General features: G+C 47.3%; 1 protein-coding gene across 1 annotated transcript in view; it reads left to right on the top strand.

Annotated features, from left to right (window-relative positions):
* Agpat4 (1-acylglycerol-3-phosphate O-acyltransferase 4) overlaps nucleotides 1-21,567 on the top strand; it is a 91,697-nt gene that overhangs the window by 67,965 nt on the left and 2,165 nt on the right. The window contains exons 3-8 of the mRNA XM_027401102.2: nucleotides 7,497-7,666; nucleotides 16,977-17,138; nucleotides 17,346-17,499; nucleotides 18,769-18,871; nucleotides 20,242-20,317; nucleotides 21,123-21,321. Coding sequence (XP_027256903.1) covers nucleotides 7,497-7,666; nucleotides 16,977-17,138; nucleotides 17,346-17,499; nucleotides 18,769-18,871; nucleotides 20,242-20,317; nucleotides 21,123-21,321 — 864 coding nt within the window. The remainder of the gene's footprint in view (nucleotides 1-7,496; nucleotides 7,667-16,976; nucleotides 17,139-17,345; nucleotides 17,500-18,768; nucleotides 18,872-20,241; nucleotides 20,318-21,122; nucleotides 21,322-21,567) is intronic.

The following is a 21,567-nucleotide window of genomic DNA, read 5'->3' as shown; positions in this document are numbered from 1 at the left end:
CCCTGAGAGGTTACTTCCCCATCCTCCCAAGCTATATCTGTGAGTTGCATCAGGGCTTGTTGCCATGGATACTGCTGGGCAGATGAGGGCTCAGATCATCAGACTTAACAAATAGAAACTCAGGGCACCAGCCACATTTGAATCTCAGGCAAACAATGAATAATGTTTTAGTGTTTAGTTCCACTGGTGCATGTCTCATAATTTATAACAAATATGCCTTCCATTTGATGGCACATGGTCATACTTATGTGAGCAAATGATGTGCAGTTTATGAGAAATTAAAAGTTAGTTGTATGCCTTGTGTTTGACCCAGTGACCTTATTAAGGGGACAGAAAGTCACCTTTTTACCAGGGTTGAAGATTTCACTGGCAACAACTGGTATCAGAGGAGGACCTACAGCTGTGTGTGGGAAGGACTGCAGGACTACGTGGAAACTTCACTGGTCCCCAGTCTGACTGAAGAACATACAATTTATACCTTTTTCTCCATAGTTAAAATTTTTATTACATTTATGTAATTGCATGTGTATTTCATTTATACTTCTGTTATTTGCATATGTGCTTGGTTGTGTTCACGTCATGCATATTTGTGAAGGTCGGAGGACAATTTGTGGAAGTTTATTCCTTCTACCATGTGAGACCCAGGGAAAAATTATTCATGTTAGGCTTGGTGATAAGCACCTCCTAAGCCATTTTGCTGGTCCTTTCTACGTAATTAAGTGGCTTTATTAAAGGTTCTGTGTTCCAAGAGAGACAGAACTGGATATCGCAAGATCCCAGCCTAAGGAAAGATATCTCTTGGGAAGAAATGTTTCTAAAAACACTGTTTCAGTGCAATTTCAGAACTATGTAAGGAGGCCACACTCACTATTCACATTTCTCTCCAAATCAGTTTTGTAGTTGTGTACACTTTAGCATCTTTTTCTTCCTTTCAAAATTCTGATAAAGCTGGTTTGTGTGTGTGTGTGTGTGTGTGTGTGTGTGTGTGTGTGTGTGTGTATACACATGTGTAAGTACATACATTCCTATTTCTGAGTAATGAGCTTGTATTTTGAAAATAAATCTTATTCTTTCCCAATGTGAACAAAGTAGAAAAAAATTAAAATGTAAAGCAGGTATTTCTTGTGAAGATTTAAATTTTAGTTTTAACATTCCATAAATGATACTTAATTGATGTGGGAGAGATTACTCAGAGGTTAGGAGCATTTCCTGCTCTTCCAGAGGATCTGGGTTTGATTCCCAGTACCCGTATGGTGGCTACAACCCTCTGTAACTCCAGTTCTGGGGGATCTTGAGCCTTCTTCTGGTCCCTACAGGTTCCAGGCATACACACAGTATACAAACATACAGGCAGACAAAACACTCATACACACATTTCTTTTCATTGAAAGATGATTAATTTATTTTTGTTGTTTTAGGATGCAGTTTCTGTAGTCCAGGCTGATTTCAAATTCATGGCGATCCTCCTGCCTCAGCCTTCTAGGTACTGGGATTACAGATGTGAGCCACCATACTCAGAAAAACTGGCAATTTCTGATGTTGTTTTTAGAATATTTTCAAAGGCCTTAGGACTGACCCATTTTATGTTTTTGTTGTTGTTTTGTCGTATCTACTACAAGATCTTGATTTCAGCCCAGGCTGCCTTCACACTTGCTCTCCACATGCCTGAGTCTTGGGGTAACAGGTGCACACCATCATGCCTGGTTCCTTAGTTGTTATTATTTCAATTTTTTAATTTAACTTTATTTTATGTGCATTGGTATGAAGGGGTCCTGGAACTTGAGTTATGGACAGTTGTGAGCTGCATGTGGGTGCTGGGTATTGAACCCGGATCTTCTGGTAGAGCAGCTGGTGCTCTTAACCACTGAGCCATCTCTTCAGCCCCCTTAGATGGTTTTAAAAGAACATTTAAAGGATATTGTGCCATCTAGGCTTACCCTGAGCTTGCTATAGCTAGGGGTAACTTCAAACTTTTTATCTTCTTGCTTCTATCTCCCAATTTCTGAGATTACAAGTGAGCACCATGCATGGCTCCTTAGTTGATGTCTGTTTCCGAATAATTTAGCTATAGCCAGGTTGTTGGTTTTCAGGGCCTAGGAATTCAGTGTGCTCCCAGGAAGTCTTAGTCGGGGATACACAGTGGCTGAGGAGTACTGTGCCTAGCCTGTGGTAAGGAGCCAGTGGAAGGGCGTGCCTGCATTCGAGTAGCAGCAGGTTGTGAAAACCCAATGACCTTGGAGACAGACAGACTACATAGAAAACTATCAAGAGATAGTGAGAGCCACCATGAGGCTGGACAGTGTCTTAGTCAGGGTTTCTCTTGTTGTGAAACAACATCATGACCACAGCAACTCTTACAAAGAAAATATTTAATTGGGGTGGCTTACACTTTCTGATAGGACTCCAGCAGAACTGCGCACATCAGTAGACACAGGCCCAACTCAAGAGACAATGGTGTGTTAATCATTCATTTCAGCTAATTTTAATACACATGTAATTACATAGGTAATCATGTGCTATTGGTGACACAATGAGTATGTGTAATTATATTTTACAAGGTCCTTTTATAAGTTAACTTTTAACTGATGATAATTTAGATTAGAAATGAAACCTCTCCTCAAAATCCCTTGAAATGCAAAGCATGCCTGATGCAGGACCGTGACATTGTCTCCCAGTGCTAAAGACACAGGTGTCCCTTGCATTTCCCCGTAGTCAAGAAGAGACAAACAGTAGCTCTACTGTGCACAGAGCCATACCACCACACTAGGGCTGGCTCACAAATTCCATACTGGCTCCATGCTCTGACCAAATCTGAAATCGGAACACAAATTCAGTTAGTGGGACCTGAGCAAACAGAAAGGCTTGACTGAGGCCTGGCTGTGTACCCAGGATGGCTGTCCCCAGTGGGCCCTGACAGTGGGGCAGAAGCCAGAACAGTGAGCACAGTGCATCTGTGTGTGTCTTGGTACTCCAATGAAGAGTCTGGAATCTCCCATCCAAGATGGGGCGCCACCTGCAGGCGCTATGTGTAATCAAAGGTCTCTCATACAGGCACCTAAATTACCATTTGCAGTCCCCAGACAACTCCAGAGGATTGAAGTGGGGACTCGCCACCATCTGTCATACCCTGGCACCCTGCCCCTCATCTGTCCATATTCTCACTTCCACCTTCTCAGCCAAGCCTGACGCCCCTCTCACAGGATCCCTAGAGGCCCAAGGAACTATATTCGAATCTCGGTCCTCAGGGACACCAGGCCCTCCTGATACTGTGTGGCTTTATTTATTGGGCACCTCCTCTTATTGTATTTTTTAAAAAATATTTTTAGTTAATTCAGCAATACATATTTCTTTCTCATGACTACATTTCTATGTCACCAGACTGGAAAGCAGAGTAATGTCTGTGACATTTCTAGCCCTATCCTGGGATCTCTGGAGTATCTATCTACATTTCCCACTCAGGTGCCTGGACCATAAGGTGAAACTGAGGCAAGATGACTGAGACTAAAAAGGTGGCCATTGGAGGGAGCTTCTGAGAAAGCTGGGCCCTTGCTCTGTGTGTGATGGGTTTCCCACTCTGAAATTCCTCACTCTGACTTCTCTATTGAGCCATTTTCTGTGTTCCTGAACATTCCAAGATATATCAAGTATTTATGATGGGGTGATGTTGTCCCCAGAAGAACAGACAATGGTAAATACACAGCTTTATCTCAAATATATACATTATAGTATATATATGAATACACACACACACATATACATATGTTATATATATAATTTATTCTGGAGCCAAAGATGAGTGACCATAGCCTGGGAACCCAGATTTAGGTTACTCCATACACCATGAGCCAATGCAGTAATGGTTTCATGAAAAAAAATTAAAGATAGATTTATTATCTATATGTAATATAAACAAACATATACAAGAAGTGTGTGTGTGTGTGTGTGTGTGTGTGTGTGTGTGTGTGTAGAGGGTGTTTTGCCTACATGTATGAATGTGTTCTGTGTGCATGCCTGGTGCTTGCAGAGGCCAAAAGAGTACATCAGATCTGTAGGAACTGGAGGCACAAATGATTGTGAGCTGCCATGTGGGTGCTGGGAACTGAACTCAGTTTCTCAGTAAGAGCAGCCAGTGCTCTTAACTGCTGAGCCACCTCTACAACCATTGTGTGAAACTTTTATAATAACAGAACTAAGAAAATCGTAGACCAAGATACTTTAAAATGCTTTAGTGGAAGCATCAGATGGATGGAAATCCACACACTGGGAAACCTCGACTACAGGCTTCTGACGCTATCTGATGACATTCTGAGCCTGGAGGTTAGTGGTGGCCAGGGCTCCATTCTTACAGTCCCCAACGGACTTTAATTGACAGTCACACACTGGGAAGGGCAGTACATAATTATCAAAAGGAGCTAAAGATGGACCAAGATACTTTGGCGCTGGACCTGCAACATTCCAACTCGATAAACCAGGAACCAGGGCTAGGGCTGGATACCAGGTGTTCTGAGAAGGGACAGCTGTCACTCCTCTGTTCCAGGGAACAGCCTAGAGAAAACTGATGTGGAAAGCATGGGGAAAACAGAAACATGAGGAATGAGAGACGTTTTGAGAATTGCTGCTGACTGCTGAGAGACCCTGAATGCTTTCCCGTCCTTCCCACTGCAGAGAAAGTGGCTTGTGGATAGAAGTAGGGGCCACAAAACAAGGCCTGTGCCTTGTTTCTAGTCATCTGGGAAAATGGCTGAAGACAGAAGCACTGTTAAAGGCAGCCAGCTAGGCTAAATGTGTGTCAGATGCTTCGGCCCCCTCCAAAGCTTGTGCCTGTGACCAGTGATGCTCAGGCTACCAGGAGGCTCTTGATAGTGATCACCAGGCTGCAGCTCTGGTCACGTCATCCATAGGGCTTCTGCAGAGCACAGAGCATTCTTGTCCTGGCGCAGTGCTGCAATGGAGTGATTCAGGCCACAGAATCCAGAGGGTTGTGAAGGGAAGGATAGCAAGAGGAGGAACAAAGGAGATGGAACCTAGGTTCCTTCATGGATGATGGAAGAGTTCTTTGCTTGCACAGTAACCTAGTCTAGAGGCGCAACCCTGGCAGCCCCACCATCTCAAGTTTACTGTTGTCTCGGAGAAAGCAAAGTGAAGTGATGTTGGGAGGGTGGCAAAGGCTTGTGATCATCATTTTGGCCCAGCTTGGGTACCAGCATGAGCTGTAGGGATTAAATAGGAAGAACTGGGGCGGGAGCCTGAGGTCTGCATGATGAAGGAACCCCCATCAGACTATGGTCTTGGCTCAGCATCTCAGGTGGTTCTGCAAGGTGGACCTGGAGAGGGAGGCCCCATTGCACCGGACAGTCCCACTCCCATTAAATGAGGGCTCCTGCTTGGGGTCAGGGAGTGATCTATAAGGCTCTGTGCTCCCAGAATCCAAGGTGGCTGCAGGGTTAAATGCTGGCTAGAGACTTTGAGGCACTCTGGGAGTGGGTGCTGTGCAGGACATTGTGGACGCTGATAGTGACATGTCAGTCTTATCTGTTCCTTCATGCTGATGTCCCATTGTATTCAGACAGATACCCCTTCAGTGATGGGCAGGACTACCTGCAGAGCTAGGCAAGTCTGTCCCAGTGATTTAAGACAAGGCAGACAGATACAGAATGGAGGCACTGGTGCCAGGTTTTTATCCTTTTTTTTTCAGTTGCCTCTTGAGACAGCATTTTCCAGCAAAGGCATTTTCTAAGTGCTGGAAGTATTAAGAAATTCTGCCTATAGTCTCATCAAATGGGATTTATTTATTGAAAGGACAATGAATGACTCACACTAAGTGTCTAGCCAGTAGTTCTCAAAGGAGCCAGCCCTGAGGATTTGAAGAAGGTGAACTAGGATGGCTTCTCACCTGTGTGTGACCCACCTGACACTGTCCCATGCCTGACTCCTATTTCCAGAACAAACTAACCAGCTACAATGGAACCATAAGTCTCACCCACAAAGTGGGGCTATATCCTACCCATAAGCCCATGGGAATGTGTCAGATGGCTCCCACGTCTACAGTTACAGCAGAGTCAGGCTTTTGACCTGCCTTTCAATAGGACAAAGGCCCAGGGGGAACTGAATATCAACAGTCAAGGGAACTTGGTGGCTGTTGGTGTCATTTGAAATGCCCAACTCACAGACTGAGCAAGGGAGAACTGTCTTGGTTATTTCAGTAGAGTCAGTTCATGGGGGGTGACCGGAGGTGACAACAGATGCGTCTCTATGGTACAATATGTCTGTGTAGTCTTCTACCTTTTTTGTTTACTGGACTTGAGGACAGCAGGTCCCCACCCAGTGACTTAGCCTCAGGTCACAGGAGCATGCCTTTGGCAGTGATTAAAGGTACGGCATGGAGGTCAGCAGGATCGGTGACATTCTCGTGACCTGGCAGCTTCTGGCATCTCCCTGGTGGCCTTCCAAAGAAGGAACCACAGTGGTCCTGCAATTTTTACAGGACCCCCTGAGGCATCCATGCCCCAAAGACAAAGACATAAAGACATGACCGAACCATGGGGTTAGTTTATATGGAAAGCTGCAGTGTCACTGCTTAGAAACTAGACTATGAAACCTTCTAGATTGTTCTAGTGCTCCATATTCAGCCTCCAGTCTGGGAGAGAAAGGCGTCTCCATGGCAATCAATGTCAGATCCACTTGTCTTTGTGGACATGTAGAGTATGGGAGCCCTCTACACAATGTGTATCCCACTAAGCAGTATGAGCAAGGGTGCAACCTTCATGGAGAAATCATATAGCACACACCCAGCTACCAAAACCTCCCACTCTGAAGGGCCACTCAAGAAGCTGTGTCTTTATTCAACTCCATCATCTATTCCCACCATACAGTCTTTTTCCGAGACCACCAGCCTCAGAAAACTGGCCGCATAGAATAAACGTATCACCCAGGAACACAGTCAGATTGTTGCCTGAAAACAATTCTTAATTTTCACAAGCCCCTCCAAAGAATATGGTAATCTTTTTGTTGAAGCCTACATCATGACAGCTCTGACTCACTGAAATGGAGAAACTTGTGCTCTCCTCTACAGTGGTTGCTGCTCATTGTGGATGCCAGCAGGTATCACGAGAGGGAGAGGAGCTGGTCCACAGTGTTCTTTGATGGAGTTTAGAAGCATATCAGCTAGCTGTTTTCTAGAACACACATCATCTCATGCTGTCACCACAAGGACATGGATGTGGGTGGATCCAGACCTGATACCATTTCCAAATTACTTTGTCAAGAGCTATGAAGGCTACCCAGAAGTCTCTCCTTCCCTGAATACTGTTGTGTAGGGTTTTGCTTATTTATAACCCTTCTGCTTTGAAACCCTTTCAACATCTGAGTCCTGGCCGAAATGCTCTGCTACTTTAGCCTTAGAAGCAGCTTTGTCTTGTAGCATGGGCCAGGAAAGCAGACCCAGGACCCCCAGGACAGTGATGTAAATATGTGTGTGTCCTTGTGGTTTGTTGCAGAATTGGTGATGCTTCTGGAGTGGTGGTCAGGCACGGAGTGCACCATCTACACCGATCCGAGGTCCTCCCCCCACTATGGGAAAGAAAACGCCATCGTCGTTCTCAATCATAAGTTTGAGATTGACTTTCTCTGTGGCTGGAGCCTGGCTGAGCGACTTGGGATCCTGGGGGTAAGTGGGTTATGCCTCACCCTTCACATTTTTCTCTGAGTTAGATTTGTTGCTGCTTTTATTTGGGTGATAGAGGTGAGATAAGACCTTGCTGTGGAGCCCAGGCTGTTCTAGAACTTGTTCATTGCCTCCCAGAGAGTTGGGATTAAAGATAGAGCTACCATGGCCAACTTTAGCAAGGTGTTCTTTTGTTTGTTTGTTTTATTGTGATTGTTATTATGATTGGTTTTTATAGTATGAAAGCTTTTGGAGGCTGTCCTGGAACTAGCTCTTGTAGACCAGGCTGGTCTCAAACTCAGAGATCCACCTGCCTCTGCCTCCTGAGTGCTGGGATTAAAGGCATGTGCCACCACCGCCTGGCCGAAATGCTCTCAAAAGCTCCTTGTATTCGTTATTTTTCTCCTTGCTGTGACAAAATACCAGACAAGAGCAACTTGAGGAAGTAAAGGTCCAGTTTAAAGGCATCGGCATTCTGGTAGAGAAGGCTGGCAGCCTGAGCTCCAGGCATCCAGTCAGGCACATTTTTTCTGCAGTCAAGAAGCAGAAAGTTGAAGGCTTGTGTTTAGCTTGTTCATCAGTTTAACCCTCTAATTAATCCCGGGGCCCTGGGCCATGGAATGGCACTAATAGTAACAACGATGCTCACCACAGTAACAGTGGTCATTCCACCTGTTGTTCTAACCCAGGCAATGGCTCACAGATGTGCCTGGAAGCCTGTCTCATGTGTGTCTAGGACCAGCCAACTTGACAGTATTGACCATCATGATGCTTGTCCTTCTTTCTTAGACACGGGGTCATGAGCGGTACCATGTACCCAGCTGCACCAAATGCCAAATAAGTTTTACTGTGAATTTTTTTTATTTTTTAATCCCTATAGAAGCATTTATGAATGGATACACACCACCATTCAAAAAACACCTCAGTGAGAGAGTGCTTCTGTAGGCTTCTCAGGACCACCCAGCTGTAATTGGATTTGAACTGGAGCTTGTCTAGTTTGTCCCCTATTCCTATTCTTAGTTGCTCAACTCACAGGCAGAATTCACCTGATTTTAAATTGCTCCAGGCTTAAGAATGTTGAGTCTCTAAGTGGCAAAGTTTTAATAGCAGAATTTGGAATTATTCCTAATCTCTTTCCCTTGAATTAGTCTGACTTCTTGTTTGCAGTTTCCTTGCTCTTACTGGGTGTCTTCAGTTGGCTTTTGTCACCTTTGGCACATAGTGGTGTGCCATGCTTGAGCTTGTACCACATCAATGACTCAAAGTCACCAATGGCCTTCAGATATTGTAATGGAAACAAATGTGTTTTGGCCCCAGGGTGGAAAGGGCCCCAGAAGTTTTCATGAGACCTTGGAGGTGTAGTTTTGCATTTGTAATGATGGCCCACAGACAGGTGGCCTGCTTAGGGAACACTTGGTTTGGTAGCACATGAGCACAATCCGTCATGTTTAGAATACTGAGCTGTGACCAGGGAGTATAGGAGGGGTCAGAGAATTTGTAGTTCAGCTTCCTTCAAGCAGGTGAAGAGCCTTCTGTCAACAGCATCGTTTGTTTTTCCATTTATTCTTCAGTGACTGGTGTGTGTGTGTGTGTGTGTGTGTGTGTGTGTGTGTGTGTGTGTGTGTGTGTGTGTGCAGGCTGGGAGGCAGGTTTACCTTGCAGTACCTCCCCAGCTCTGGCCTCTCCTAAACAACTGAGCTGAGAGGCAGTGAATCATTCACTAGCTTTCTCCAGAGAAGCAGACAGTGCCATCGCTGCAAGGACTGCAAGACTATGGGAGAAAATGAGGAAGAGGAGAAGGGAGATGAGAGGGGGAGAGGAGGAAGAAGAAGAGGAAGAGTGGAAGGAAGTTTGGGGGTGTCTACTTTCACAAGTGGTTGCTGCTGGACTGTGTCCTGCCATGAGCCAAGGCAACTTTGCTGTCCCTCAGAGGTGCTGTAGCCACTGAAATGCTGGCTGAGGTGCCTGCCTCGTCCCAGAGCGACCTGTGTGATTCCCACTGCTTTTGAAAGGACAGGGGAAAGTATCTGTTTAAACGGATTACTCTCCAGACTCTTTTGTCTCCAGTGACCTTTAAAAACAACAACACCTTACCCATCTTTCTGCCTCTCCTTGTATAACATGGTACTGAGAACCTTGAAGGAAATTGCTTATTTTAAGAGGAGGGATTGAGGGGTAGAGTGGTGGAGGGAGATGACACATGGATGGATGGATGGATGGATGGATGGATGGATGGATGGATGGATGAATGGAGATCATATCAATCCTGATGGCATTTTTTTTATCACCATCTGGAATAGCCTAAGAAGAAATGAGTTTAAAATAAATGTAATTTACAGGAATTTTTGACATTGACTATGAAGGACAAGGGATAAGGATTTTCTTTAGAAACAGGTTTGACCTTTTGAAAATACTGAACCCCCACTTGGGAGGCCAAGGCCAACCCAGCACCCTGCCCTGGAGGCTCAGGTTCCCCTGAGGCTGGGCTATCATTACTGGATGGGATCAGGGTTCCAAAGGCCATGATGAATCTCTCAAACACAGGCTGAATTTTCCTCTTGGGACTAGTGTGACCTGGGAATAGCTAGGGAATGTCCCACCATTCAATGAACCTACAACTTCTGGTCCTATTTGCTATGTCTTTGCCTGAGTGAAGCATGACTGTGTCAAGGTTGCGATTGTACAGTCTCTGGACAGTGCCAGGCTTATAACCCCATTAATGATGTGGTACCCTGCTGCTGTTACCAGAGCTCATCTGCCCCCCAGGCTGTGGCATTTGGGCTAACTCTGAGGCCATCTGGGAGATTTTGCTTCAGATCCCTAATGAAGCTATGTGTCTTAGTCATTCGTGGCAGTGTGTGGTCTCCGAAGTGAGCAAGTTAAAGCACAGGCATGCAGACTAGCAACTGCCGGCATTGTTGGGAAGTCAGGCACCAACCAGCTGGGCTTCCAGAAGAGAGCTAACAAGGCTGTGGTCATGTGGTTGCCAGAGTGATGGTCTCATCTGAAAGTTTGGCAGGTACTGGCTAGCCTCCAAGCTAGTCACAGGCTTATTGTCCTGCCTGAATCCCTGACAGACCGGTCTGTTGTAGGGTTTCCCTGGACAGGGTAGCCCCTTCTCCAAAGGTATGCAATGTCAAAGAGAGCAGAAGCAAGCAAGTAACCAGGGCAGAAGTCACAGCATGTGTGATGGAATCTTGTATCAGATTCCAGTTGTTAGGGGTGAACTTGGAGCCCAGCCCACATCCAGGGAAACCTCTAGGTGGTGGGACCATCTCAGAGGCCGCCCACCACACCCTGGCGTTTTGTTTGAGACCCTCCCTCATGTCTTCCTCCTAGTAAATATCAGTCAGGTGCTACAGGGCAGCATGGCCTGCAAAGAGGTTAGAATTTGTTGAGTTTCTCTGTGCACAGAACAAAAGAGGAGAATCCTTCCTTCCTCCCTCCCTCCCTCCCTTCTCAAGACAGGGTTTCTCTATGTAGACTGTCCCAGAACTCCATCCGTAAACGAGGCTTGGCCTTAAACTCACAAAGATCTTGCCTTCCTCTGCCTTCAAAAGTGCTGGGATTAAAGGCGTGAGTCACCACTGCCCAGCTTGTTAATTTTTTTTTAATTTTTAAAAAAATTTATGGATTTTTTTCATACAATGTATTTTGATCATGTTTTTCCCCTCTTCCTCCTCCCCACCTCCCTACCCATCCAACTTTATGTTCTCTTCATACACACACACAAAGTCAAAGAACTGGCAAGACAAACAACAAGGAAATGCAACAAAAAGCCCACCCAAACTGACATGAAGTCCATTTTGTGTTGGCCAGCTACTCCTGGGCACGGGGCCTGACCTGGAGTGTGGTTCACGTACCCTGTGACACTCTGTAATTGAAAACTGATTTCACTTTTCCAGTAGGGATCAATTGCACATGGCTCTGGTTAGGGATGGGACAACCTCTGGGATGCTGTTAGGCTTGAACATGTATAAGTCACTCTGGACTGTGGCTGTTAACCCTTTGTGTGCTGAGGAGAGTGGCAGCTCCTTAACCCACCTGTGGGGATAAACTGAACTATTTTAAGTAGCCTAGCATTTGGATGTTTAGGAGCCTCCTGGGGACTGTCAAAGGGAAGCCTGGAAAGACTGGGTATGACTCTAGGAAGGGACAAGAGGTCTAGGTGAAGGGACCCACGAGGGAACCCAAGAGAGTGGACGCTTGAGAAATTATAAATGGTATACCCATTGGTCCAGGGACCACAGTAGCCTGGGTGTGACGTCTGAGGTTTCCCCACTACCGTAGAGCTAAGTGTGTATATTAGGCCCCACCCCAACCTCTAGTGCTCAATTCATCATGGGATGACCTGGGACTGGATGTTAGTGAAGCTGTTTGAGCCCCGTAGAGAGATGATGTGGAGTGAGTGTCCAAACCAGCCTCTTTCTCCTACAGGCTGGAGCTCGAGTCAGAATCTATGCTCTTCTTCTAGCCATTTCCTACTCCATCTGTGCAGGATTCTCACTCCTAGCTAATTATCATCCTGGGGCTTGAGATTGTCCCTTCTTCTGATGGCGGGCTCAGTCATGAAGCAGACAGATGGCCTGCAACTTCTCAGAGCTCTGAGACTGCCCACCAGCCGCCAGCTAGGGGAGAGGGGCCTAGTACTCCTGCTTGTCTTTGACTCTCTGAAGGACTCTGAGAGCACTTTGTATTGAAAATGGGCCCTAATAATTAATTCCTTACATCTCAGCCAAGATTAATTGGTACCCTAACTGCAGATTTCGGCAGATTGACTGGACAGATTTGCCACTTGAGGTGCTGATCGTTTGTTCATTCACTGAGTCGGGGGTGGGGGGAGTGAAAACCTGATGTTATATAGATAGGGAATCCAAGTAAATGGTACCTACAAGGTGACCGAGTGAATACTGGGTAGAGAAAAGTTCCAGGCAGCTCACAGAGGCACGGCCTCCCTGAATACACTCCTGAGCCATCCCTAAGCATGGCCCCTTCTTCGGCAAGCCAGTTAAGTTTGCCTGTGCTGGCAAGGAGTGAACCAAGCAGAGACTAGGTTGCCTGACAGCAGGGCTGGTCACAGCCACCTCCTTCTTGTGCAAACAGCCCCAGCCAGTGACATCTGCTCTCTACAGTTCTGCTCCCCACTAATTACCCCCACACACCCATCTGTTGCTGCCCAGGGCCCTCCCTGCACACCTGCCACTGGAACTCTTTCTGTTGGCCACACCACCCGGCACCTGTCAGAACAAGGCATCCCATTATCTCCTGTGTCTGCCCCTGTTTTGCACCCCACCCCAACCCCACTCCATGCAACACCTCCTGCTTACTTCCCAGATGCTCTGGCCTAAGGCAATTCTGGAAGCATCCAGGCTAGCCTTTCAAATCAGTAAGAGGTGGAGTGACAAGGGGTGGGGGCAATGGGAGTGGTGAGTGTAGGAACCTCCTTTTTTATCTTTTTCTGTTGTTGTTCTGGTCACCACGGCTCCTCAGAGAAGAGCCTGGGTGAAAAATACCTTTGCTGGTCTCAGCACACTTCTTGCCCACCAAACACCAGTCCCCTCCCCACTACACTCTGCACACCTGTCAAGTCTAGAAAAGCCTGAGGGAGATTGTTCAGGACCGAACAAAGGACCTCGAACACCGGGCTTGATTTTGATAAACAACACACGGTTATTTTCCAGCCCCTGAGAGATAAATTCTTAGAGTGCTTTTTGTTTCATGTCTGGCCTGTGCATTTCCCTGGTGGCTGTGACTAATTGTGTAACAGGGTCCTGTTTTGTTTGGAGACTCTCTTGGGACTTTCTGGTAGGAAATTCTGCATAGCAGGGCTAGCACCGTAAGAGAGGTGTACCACCTAATAGAGTCTCTCACTTTGATACCCACTGCTGCGCCCACCCAGTTCAGCATTCTGAGCACTGGTCTCATCTTTGTCACATCAGAGCTTTCATGTGCCCGTTGCTCTCACTGGAGGGCAGCTACAGGGGAAGCTACTCAGCCATTCTCCATTGTGCTACCACTGTTGGCCTACCTCAAGGTCACAGTTCCATCCACCCTTGTGTCCCCAGCACTGGCACCATGCCTGACCTAAAGGGGAACCTTGCTAGAGCTCATTTGCATGGACTGGTCAGTTTGAGGTTAACAATTCCAGGAGATAAACTCTCATGTCACCAGTGGGTGCCAAGTCTGAGTGTTGGTTGGCTTGCCCGTCCTCTGTTGAGATCAGGCTAGGCCTGACTCCGTGGCAGTACCTTGACAGACTTTGGTGTTTGCTACTTGTCTCCAGTTTGTATGCAAGGAACATGCTAGAAGTGTGGCCCTTTGACCTGCTTACTTTTTAAAAAACATCTCACCTATTTCAAAATTCCACTGAAGTGACCTCATTTTTTGTTGTTGTTGTTGTCTTTATTTAAGAACAAAATGATGAATGACAGGCTCGTAATCAATGGCACCACTGAATTTCAGTAACTAAAACATTTTAATTGCATCTATTTATTTTGTGTGAAAATGTGCAGGGGTGTGTGGAGGTTGGAGGACAGTACAGGGTTCTGTCCTCTCCTTTTCCATGGGTCTGGGAGCTCTAACTCAGGCCACCTCTTCCCACTGAGCCATCATCTTGCAGCTCTAATTTTTATATATTTAGTAGAAATAACCAACCATGGCTAGACCCAAAGGACTAACTGATTAAACCTTCAGGAATGCTTTTGTGTTTGGAAGCTAGTAAGGTATTAATTAGAGCACACCCTTGACCAGGATCCATCCTGCAAAGTGACCTCAGTCCTTAACCTCAGTCCTGAACAGGTTTCAGCCAGGCACTAGTTTGCATCCTCCACTGGGCAGGCCACTGTCTTGGACCTAGAAAGGGATCTTGTTTGAAGTCTTGTGAGGTAAAAGCTACCAAATCTGAGGGTTAAAATGCCTGAGTCCCTATGCTATTTAAAACCACTTTTTCTACAGCCATCTGGTCATATGCTGTGCTGCCTTAGTTGGAGATGCTAACTTCTGACTGAGAGATGGGTGGTGTCCTCCCTGGCTGGGTGGGGCACCCCATGGTAGTTAGATGCTCATCCCTTATGACCCAGTAACACCCCTAACTTTCTCATCCCCCTGTCCTCCCACCACCAGAAAATTTCCTGAAATGTTTGATTGTAGGATGGACTGTGACCTAAAAACTGGCCAAGGCAGACACTTCAGCACCTGGTGGCTGTGGGTTACCCTATAAAAATGTTAGGTTTCCCTAGACATGTTTATGTCTTACTTTTAAAATCGTTTCCAGTCATAAATGAGTTAGCTTGTGAAAGAGGTTGGTACCACAACCCCGGATCTCATCTATCCATCTCCTACTTAGTGTAACAGGACAATTTTGTATGGTTTGCTGTAAATTAAGGGTTGACCAATTTGAGAGTGAGCATTTTCAGCCCTGTGGACTGCCCTAAGGTAGCAGCTGCATTGCTGCTACGTTCAGGTGGATGCTAACTCCTGTGCCAGTAAAACTGCATTGACACCATCGGGTGGCAGAGAAGAGTGGCCCTTGGTTTGCAGACTCACCTATTACCATTATATATTGTCTGATGTGGAGTATACACTGTGGTCAATGCTTTTACTGTGGGACAGTAAAGTGGCTCTTGCTGATAAGACAGTGATGGAAATACAGGCCCTTGAGTCACCCCCTCTAGTTGAACCCCTGGATACACAACCCACCAGGGCAGCCTTCTCCACCATTTACCAAAGCCAAATGCTAACACACACTTGAGTCTCTTAGGAGAACAAGGAATAGGAAGTGCACCTGAGAACACAGCCATGATTGGCTACGCAAGACTGACCACCCAGCCAGCCCAGTAGCTTGGATGTTAGAGCCCGTAGAATCTGCGGGTAGCAGTGTGGGTCATCCTGTAATTCCTGAGCACTGCCATGTGTAATTTTTGCAAGATACAGTACACAGAATCTTAAAAATAGTTTTTAACTTCCAGAAAGATGAGCTTAGTCTGTGGAACCATTAGTTTGGTTCTGTTAGCTTTCATTATAGCAATCTTAAGTTGGGAGGTGGCAGAAACAAGAGAAGGTGAGAGCCAGTTGGAATGTCCCTCCTTGTCACAGACAGGAGCTAGGGGAACTCCAGGGTCTGAAGTCTAGTGTGGACACAGGGCAATGGGCTCCCAGGGAGAACTGTGACCCCAAAGACAGTTTGGTTTTCAGGGTGACAGGCATATGAGTAGGATCACACCAGCAGTTTGTTCCCCCTTCTGAGGCTCTAAGGTCGCTCTGCTGAGAAGAAAAGCTGGGTGTAGATGCAGGCGAGTCCTTTTTAGAAGCCAGCCTAAGGGTCCCAGAGCAGGGTAGAAATGCTGACAGTATGAGGAAGCTGAGAAGCCAAGAAGAGGGGATGGGGAGGGGCTGTGGAAGCATGTGCCCACCCCTCTCGGCAGACCAGGCTTAGGGCCAGGACTAGACAGATGCTTCAGCTGTCCACGCTGCCAACTTGGGTATCATCTCAAGAGGCAGGGAGCATCTCAGGCAATTCCAAACTGAAGGGTGATGGTGAGAGGGGAGCTGGGGAGGTGGCTGATCCTAAAAGTGAACTTCCCTAAAAGTCAGACACATAATGTGAGTGTCTGTAATCCCAAGGCTCCTACAGTGAGGTGAGAGGTGGAGATGGGAGAATCCCCAAACACATGTGGGCCAGCTGTCCGGGAATAATCAGTAAATAACATGGAGCCTCTGCCCCAAACAAGGGGGCTGATGTCTGAAGTTGTCCTCTAGCCTCCACATGTATGCCATAGCACATGTGCCTGCATTCACACACACATACACAGCCGGGGTGGGTTAGGAGGAGGAGGCAGGCGAGCAGACATATGATCCAGGTTGGCTTCCCAGCCTCCCCTGTTCCTCATGCCAGCTATGGGGCTTCTCTAACTCTGCTGACCTCCCCTGCCAAGTGAATTTTGCTGGCCTTGCCTGCAGAACTCAGTCGCTGATGGGTTCATCTGTGGGACAGAGTAATACAGACTTGCCAGACAGAGCTGCAGATGGGCTTGGGTTGCACATGTCAACTACTTAGGAGGGCTCTGGTCCACACAGCCTCTCTACCCTCAGCGGATAGCTGGCACTTTCACAGACTCCTGATCACGGAGCAGTCCACCACAGAGTGATGAGTATGATCTTGACCTCAGGTCAATGCAGTGGGAAGGGTTCCAAGCACCAAGGGTTTGGTTTGCAGCCTTTGGTCTAACTGGTCCCTCCTCACCCCTAAGATCTCCAACAGCCATGAAGTAACTCCTGTCTGGACAGACACCCTGATGTTCTTCCTCCATTTCAGAACTCCAAAGTCCTGGCCAAGAAAGAACTGGCTTATGTCCCAATCATTGGCTGGATGTGGTACTTTGTGGAAATGATCTTCTGCACACGAAAGTGGGAGCAGGATCGGCAGACGGTCGCCAAGAGCCTGCTGCACCTCCGGGACTACCCAGAGAACTATCTGGTATGTAGGCTCAGGAGCAGTGTGCCGTCTGGCTCCTGTGGCCACCACACTTAGGAGTCACTTCAGGAACATGGGTGAACCCAGAACTGCGTGTGACCTGAAATTGTGTGTGACCTTAGGGCTGACCTGGGTTCAAAGTTCAACCTCTTTGGGACTGTGGCCTCTGGTTGACCTTGGGGTTGTGTGACCATTTCCTTTGCTTTCCAGTTCCTGATTCACTGTGAGGGCACACGGTTCACAGAGAAGAAACACCAAATCAGCATGCAGGTGGCCCAAGCCAAGGGGCTGCCCAGCCTCAAGCACCACCTGCTGCCTCGCACCAAGGGCTTTGCTATCACCGTTAAGTGCTTGCGAGATGTAGGTAAGGATGATGGCAAAGCAGGGGGTCTTCGAGGCTAGGTGGAACTTGTGACAAGGGGCAGGTGCAAGTCTGGCTGGGCCCCTCATATTTCTGCATCCCAGTGAGTAACTCCCCCTTCTGGCCAGTGGCATCACTGCATGGAGCATGCAGAAAATGCTGGGTCCCTGGAGGGCAGCTGCGATGGCGGAGTTGCAGGGTCTTTGAGACATTTCTTGCTTGTCTATTGCTATCCACCACCTGCAGATGACCTAATCCATATATTATGGCAGCTGACCTGTGAGTCTTGAGCCCCATGCTCAAGGTTACAAACATAAGAAAGCAGTGGTAACTTGCCTCTGGCATCCTGCTATGACTCTCCCCATTTATTTTTGAACCCTCATCTTCAATGTAAAACATGTTTTCTTGTTCTCCTATGTGCCTTTCTTTCATCCCTGCTCCCTGGCCCTTGGGCTCCGAAAGAGGTTTGATGTCACACCTGGGCTGGATAGGACTTGACACATCTCTAAATGTGAAGGCACCACAGGGTTGGACAGGCCTTCCTAGAGCTTTATGTGCCAGGATGCAGACGTCATATCCCGGTTTTGTGGCTGCTTCATTGGGGGGGTGATGCACATAAAGGTAGTTCATATGTTCATAGACAATGTTACACCAGGGCTGGAGCGATGGCTCAGCAGTGTGCTTACTGTGCTTGCAGTAACTGGAATTTGGTTCCTATCACTGCCCTCTAGTGGCTCACAACGGTTTGTAAATCCATCAACAAGGGATCTGACGCCCTCTTCTGGCCTCATGGGCACATAGACCCACATGCACACATCCACATAGTTAAATAAATCTTTTACAATTTTTACATTTAAAAAAAGTAAATGGTTAGAGTTCTGTAACAGACATGGACTTAGATGAGTCTAATTCATTTTCTTCCCATATTTGTCCAAATATCCACAACTGCTAGCCACAATAGGCTCCGCCTACTCGAAAGTCACCTATTATTGTTACTGTCAATCTAGTTCTGGTAGCCATCACTGCTTTAAAGCCCACTTGACCACAGGAGTTACTGTGATGACTAGCTTACAGCTGGCTTTCTGGTTACAAAAGATGATTCCTGTCCAATGTAGAGCAAGTGAATAATCTGGAAAAACCCAGGAAGGGATGTCTAATCCCACGAGTTGTTGGTAGATGGGTTACAGTGTACTTATGTCTTCCAGTGTGTGACTACCAAGCAGAACCAGCCTCACCTGCTATATACTGCCTTGTGTTTGTCTTGTCTTATAGTCCCAGCTGTATATGACTGTACACTCAATTTCAGAAACAATGAAAACCCAACGTTGCTGGGAGTCTTAAATGGAAAGAAATATCATGCTGATTGCTACGTTAGGTAAGTTGGCCCTGCTTCCTTCCTAGATGAGGGAGAGCCTGTTCCTAAGTACTAAGTCACTAAATGTCACCTTCAGAAATCACAAAAGAGCAAGAAGGGACGTGTTTTCAGAGGAGCTTACAGGGATCTTAATAACAGGATGTCTTTAGCAATGGAGAATACTGCCCCACCACTAAGCCTGTGATGGTCAGCCTAACAGTCGTGGCTGACAACATGCTATCCCAGCTTCTCCTCCGAACCCCTATGACATGCTGGGTTAATCTTTGAAGTTTCTCCTCACTGAGATATTTCTGAGCACACTGGGTTATGAAGTGTCCCCATGGAAAATCGTGACAAATACGGACACCCTGGAAATTTCAAGAGGCAGTGCTCCAAGAACATAGAGCACAAGAGACCTGGAAGCTACTTCTCCCTGTTGAGATGGGCTCTTTGCTAACAGATAAGCTCCCACCCTTGCCAGTCACAGCCTGAAAGCTACCCAGGAAATGAGCAGCCACTCAGGGGCAGAGTAACTTACCCAGATGCCCTAGCCTGCGGTGCCTGAACTTCCAGCATCTGCCTTAGTGTAGGTGTACCTCAGCAGAGACCAAAGGAGCCAATCTGTGAGATAGCCCGTCAGTGCCATTCCTGTTGGTCCTTGGCCGAAGAGAGTACTAGGGTCCTGTCCCCTGTGTGTGGATTCTGCACCTTTTGGACTGCATCACATAGAAAATAAGGTGGTGCTTTCCACTTTGGGGAAAACAAGTGTCAGGTTTGGGGAGGTGAAGGATGGAAAAGACAGGTCTCCACTCATGACACCATCTTTGTGTCATTGACTTGACCCTTACTTGACTGTTTGGCCATGGCTACATTTTGGGATTTCCATTGCTGTGAAGAGATACCATGACCACAGCAATTTTTTTGTTTTTTGGTTTTTGTTTTTGAGACAGGGTTTCTCTGTGGCTTTGGAGGCCATCAACCATGGCAATTCTTATAAAGGAAAACATTTATTGGGTGGCTCACAGTTCCAGAGGTTTAGTCCATTATAGTTATGGTGGGACATGGCAGTGCACAGGCAGAAATGGTGTGGGAAAAGGAGCTGAGAATTCTACATCGTGATCTGAAGGCAACAGGAAGTGAGCTGAGATTGGGTGTAGTTTGAGCATAGGAGACCTCAAGGCCCACCACCACTACAGTGACACACTTCCTCCAACAAGGCCACACCTCCTAATAGTGTCACGCCCTGTGAGCTTATAGGGGTCAATTACATTCACACCACCACACCACCCATGGACTGCCCCCTCTCCCTGCGCAGCCAGAACTGTCATCGGAAATGTGGATTGGGTGCTCAGTGTGGCTCTCTCCTTGCTAGCTGTTCTCTGCTTTGACAGGAGGATCCCTATGGAGGACATCCCAGAGGACGAGGAGAAGTGCTCAGCCTGGCTACACAAGCTCTATCAGGAGAAGGTGGGTGCAACTATGGGGTTTAGGGTGGAAGATGCCACTTGGATGGGTGGCCACAGGGAGCCAGTTGTTGGTTCCCCTAATGATCTACATGTCAAGCAATAAAAGAATGCAGCAGAAAGTGATACTATAGTTCGAGTTAGTTAACCAACAGGAAGAAATGGCTGTTCTGTGTGGTCCAGACAATAAGCCACAGTAGCTGAACTTTCAAGTGGGTGAGAGCTTATGGGAGAGCTCACTTTAGTGACAGATGTGGTCTTGGCTGCTCCTGAGCAAGCTATTTGGTGCCTCTGTCACTTGGAAGTGAGACCTGAATAAGAGTGCATCCCTGGCCCAGCTCTCCAGCTTGTGCTTCCTTAGTGTCCTGACTCGGTCTAAGGGAAGTTGTCCCAAGGAAGTGCTGGCACCTCCTGTGAATAGTACCTTTGGGACCCCTAGCCTTTGTCATCTAAGCTCAAGGACTGCAGAGAGGCTGCAGGGAATGTGGAGGTTGAGAGACCAGAGTGAAAGTGTGTCCCTGGTTGTTTGTGGGTGAAGTTCAAGAAACCTTTCATTTCTCTTTTCTTCAACCTGTCACCACTGTCCCGCTGTGCTTCCTCAGTGCCTGAGACTCCTCCCTCCCACCCAGGCAGGACAGTAGCAGACAGTCACTAGCTATGTGACACTAGAGGAAGGGGACGTTAGACAGCGTTGAAACTTCCCAGCAGCTGCCCACGGAGCGGTTTCTGTAAGGTTTTACCAGAGGCCCAGTAGGTACCACCTGGAACCCAGCACAGTGGGTGTCTGAGGCACTTTTTCTGTCCCCCAGGATGCCTTTCAGGAGGAATACTACAGGACAGGGGTCTTCCCGGAGACGCCCTGGGTTCCCCCACGACGGCCCTGGGCTCTGGTCAACTGGCTGTTCTGGGCGTCGCTGCTGCTCTATCCTTTCTTCCAGTTCCTTGTTAGCATGGTCAGCAGCGGTTCATCAGTGACGCTGGCTAGCTTGGTCCTCATCTTCTGTATGGGTGAGTAGAGAGCTAGAGGCTCAGTGGGGGAGCATGCTGGGTGGGTGCCATATGTGTGCGGGTATTCCTTGCAGGCTGTGTAGCATCCACAGGGGCCAGGCTCACAATGCTGTCTGGGGTCTAGAGGTGTGCATGGAGCAACCCCTCAGCCCAAAAGTGTGACTTGGAGCTGGAATTCCTCACACCCCTAAAACTCCTCCCTTCCTTCTCCAGAGGAGAGCATGGATAGAGTTGCAAGCTTTTTCC

This window comes from Cricetulus griseus, chromosome 2 (assembly GCF_003668045.3).
Source record: "Cricetulus griseus strain 17A/GY chromosome 2, alternate assembly CriGri-PICRH-1.0, whole genome shotgun sequence".
Taxonomy (NCBI): domain Eukaryota; kingdom Metazoa; phylum Chordata; class Mammalia; order Rodentia; family Cricetidae; genus Cricetulus; species Cricetulus griseus.
Note: the sequence above shows the minus strand (reverse complement) of the source record. Positions and strands in the feature narration are given on the sequence as shown.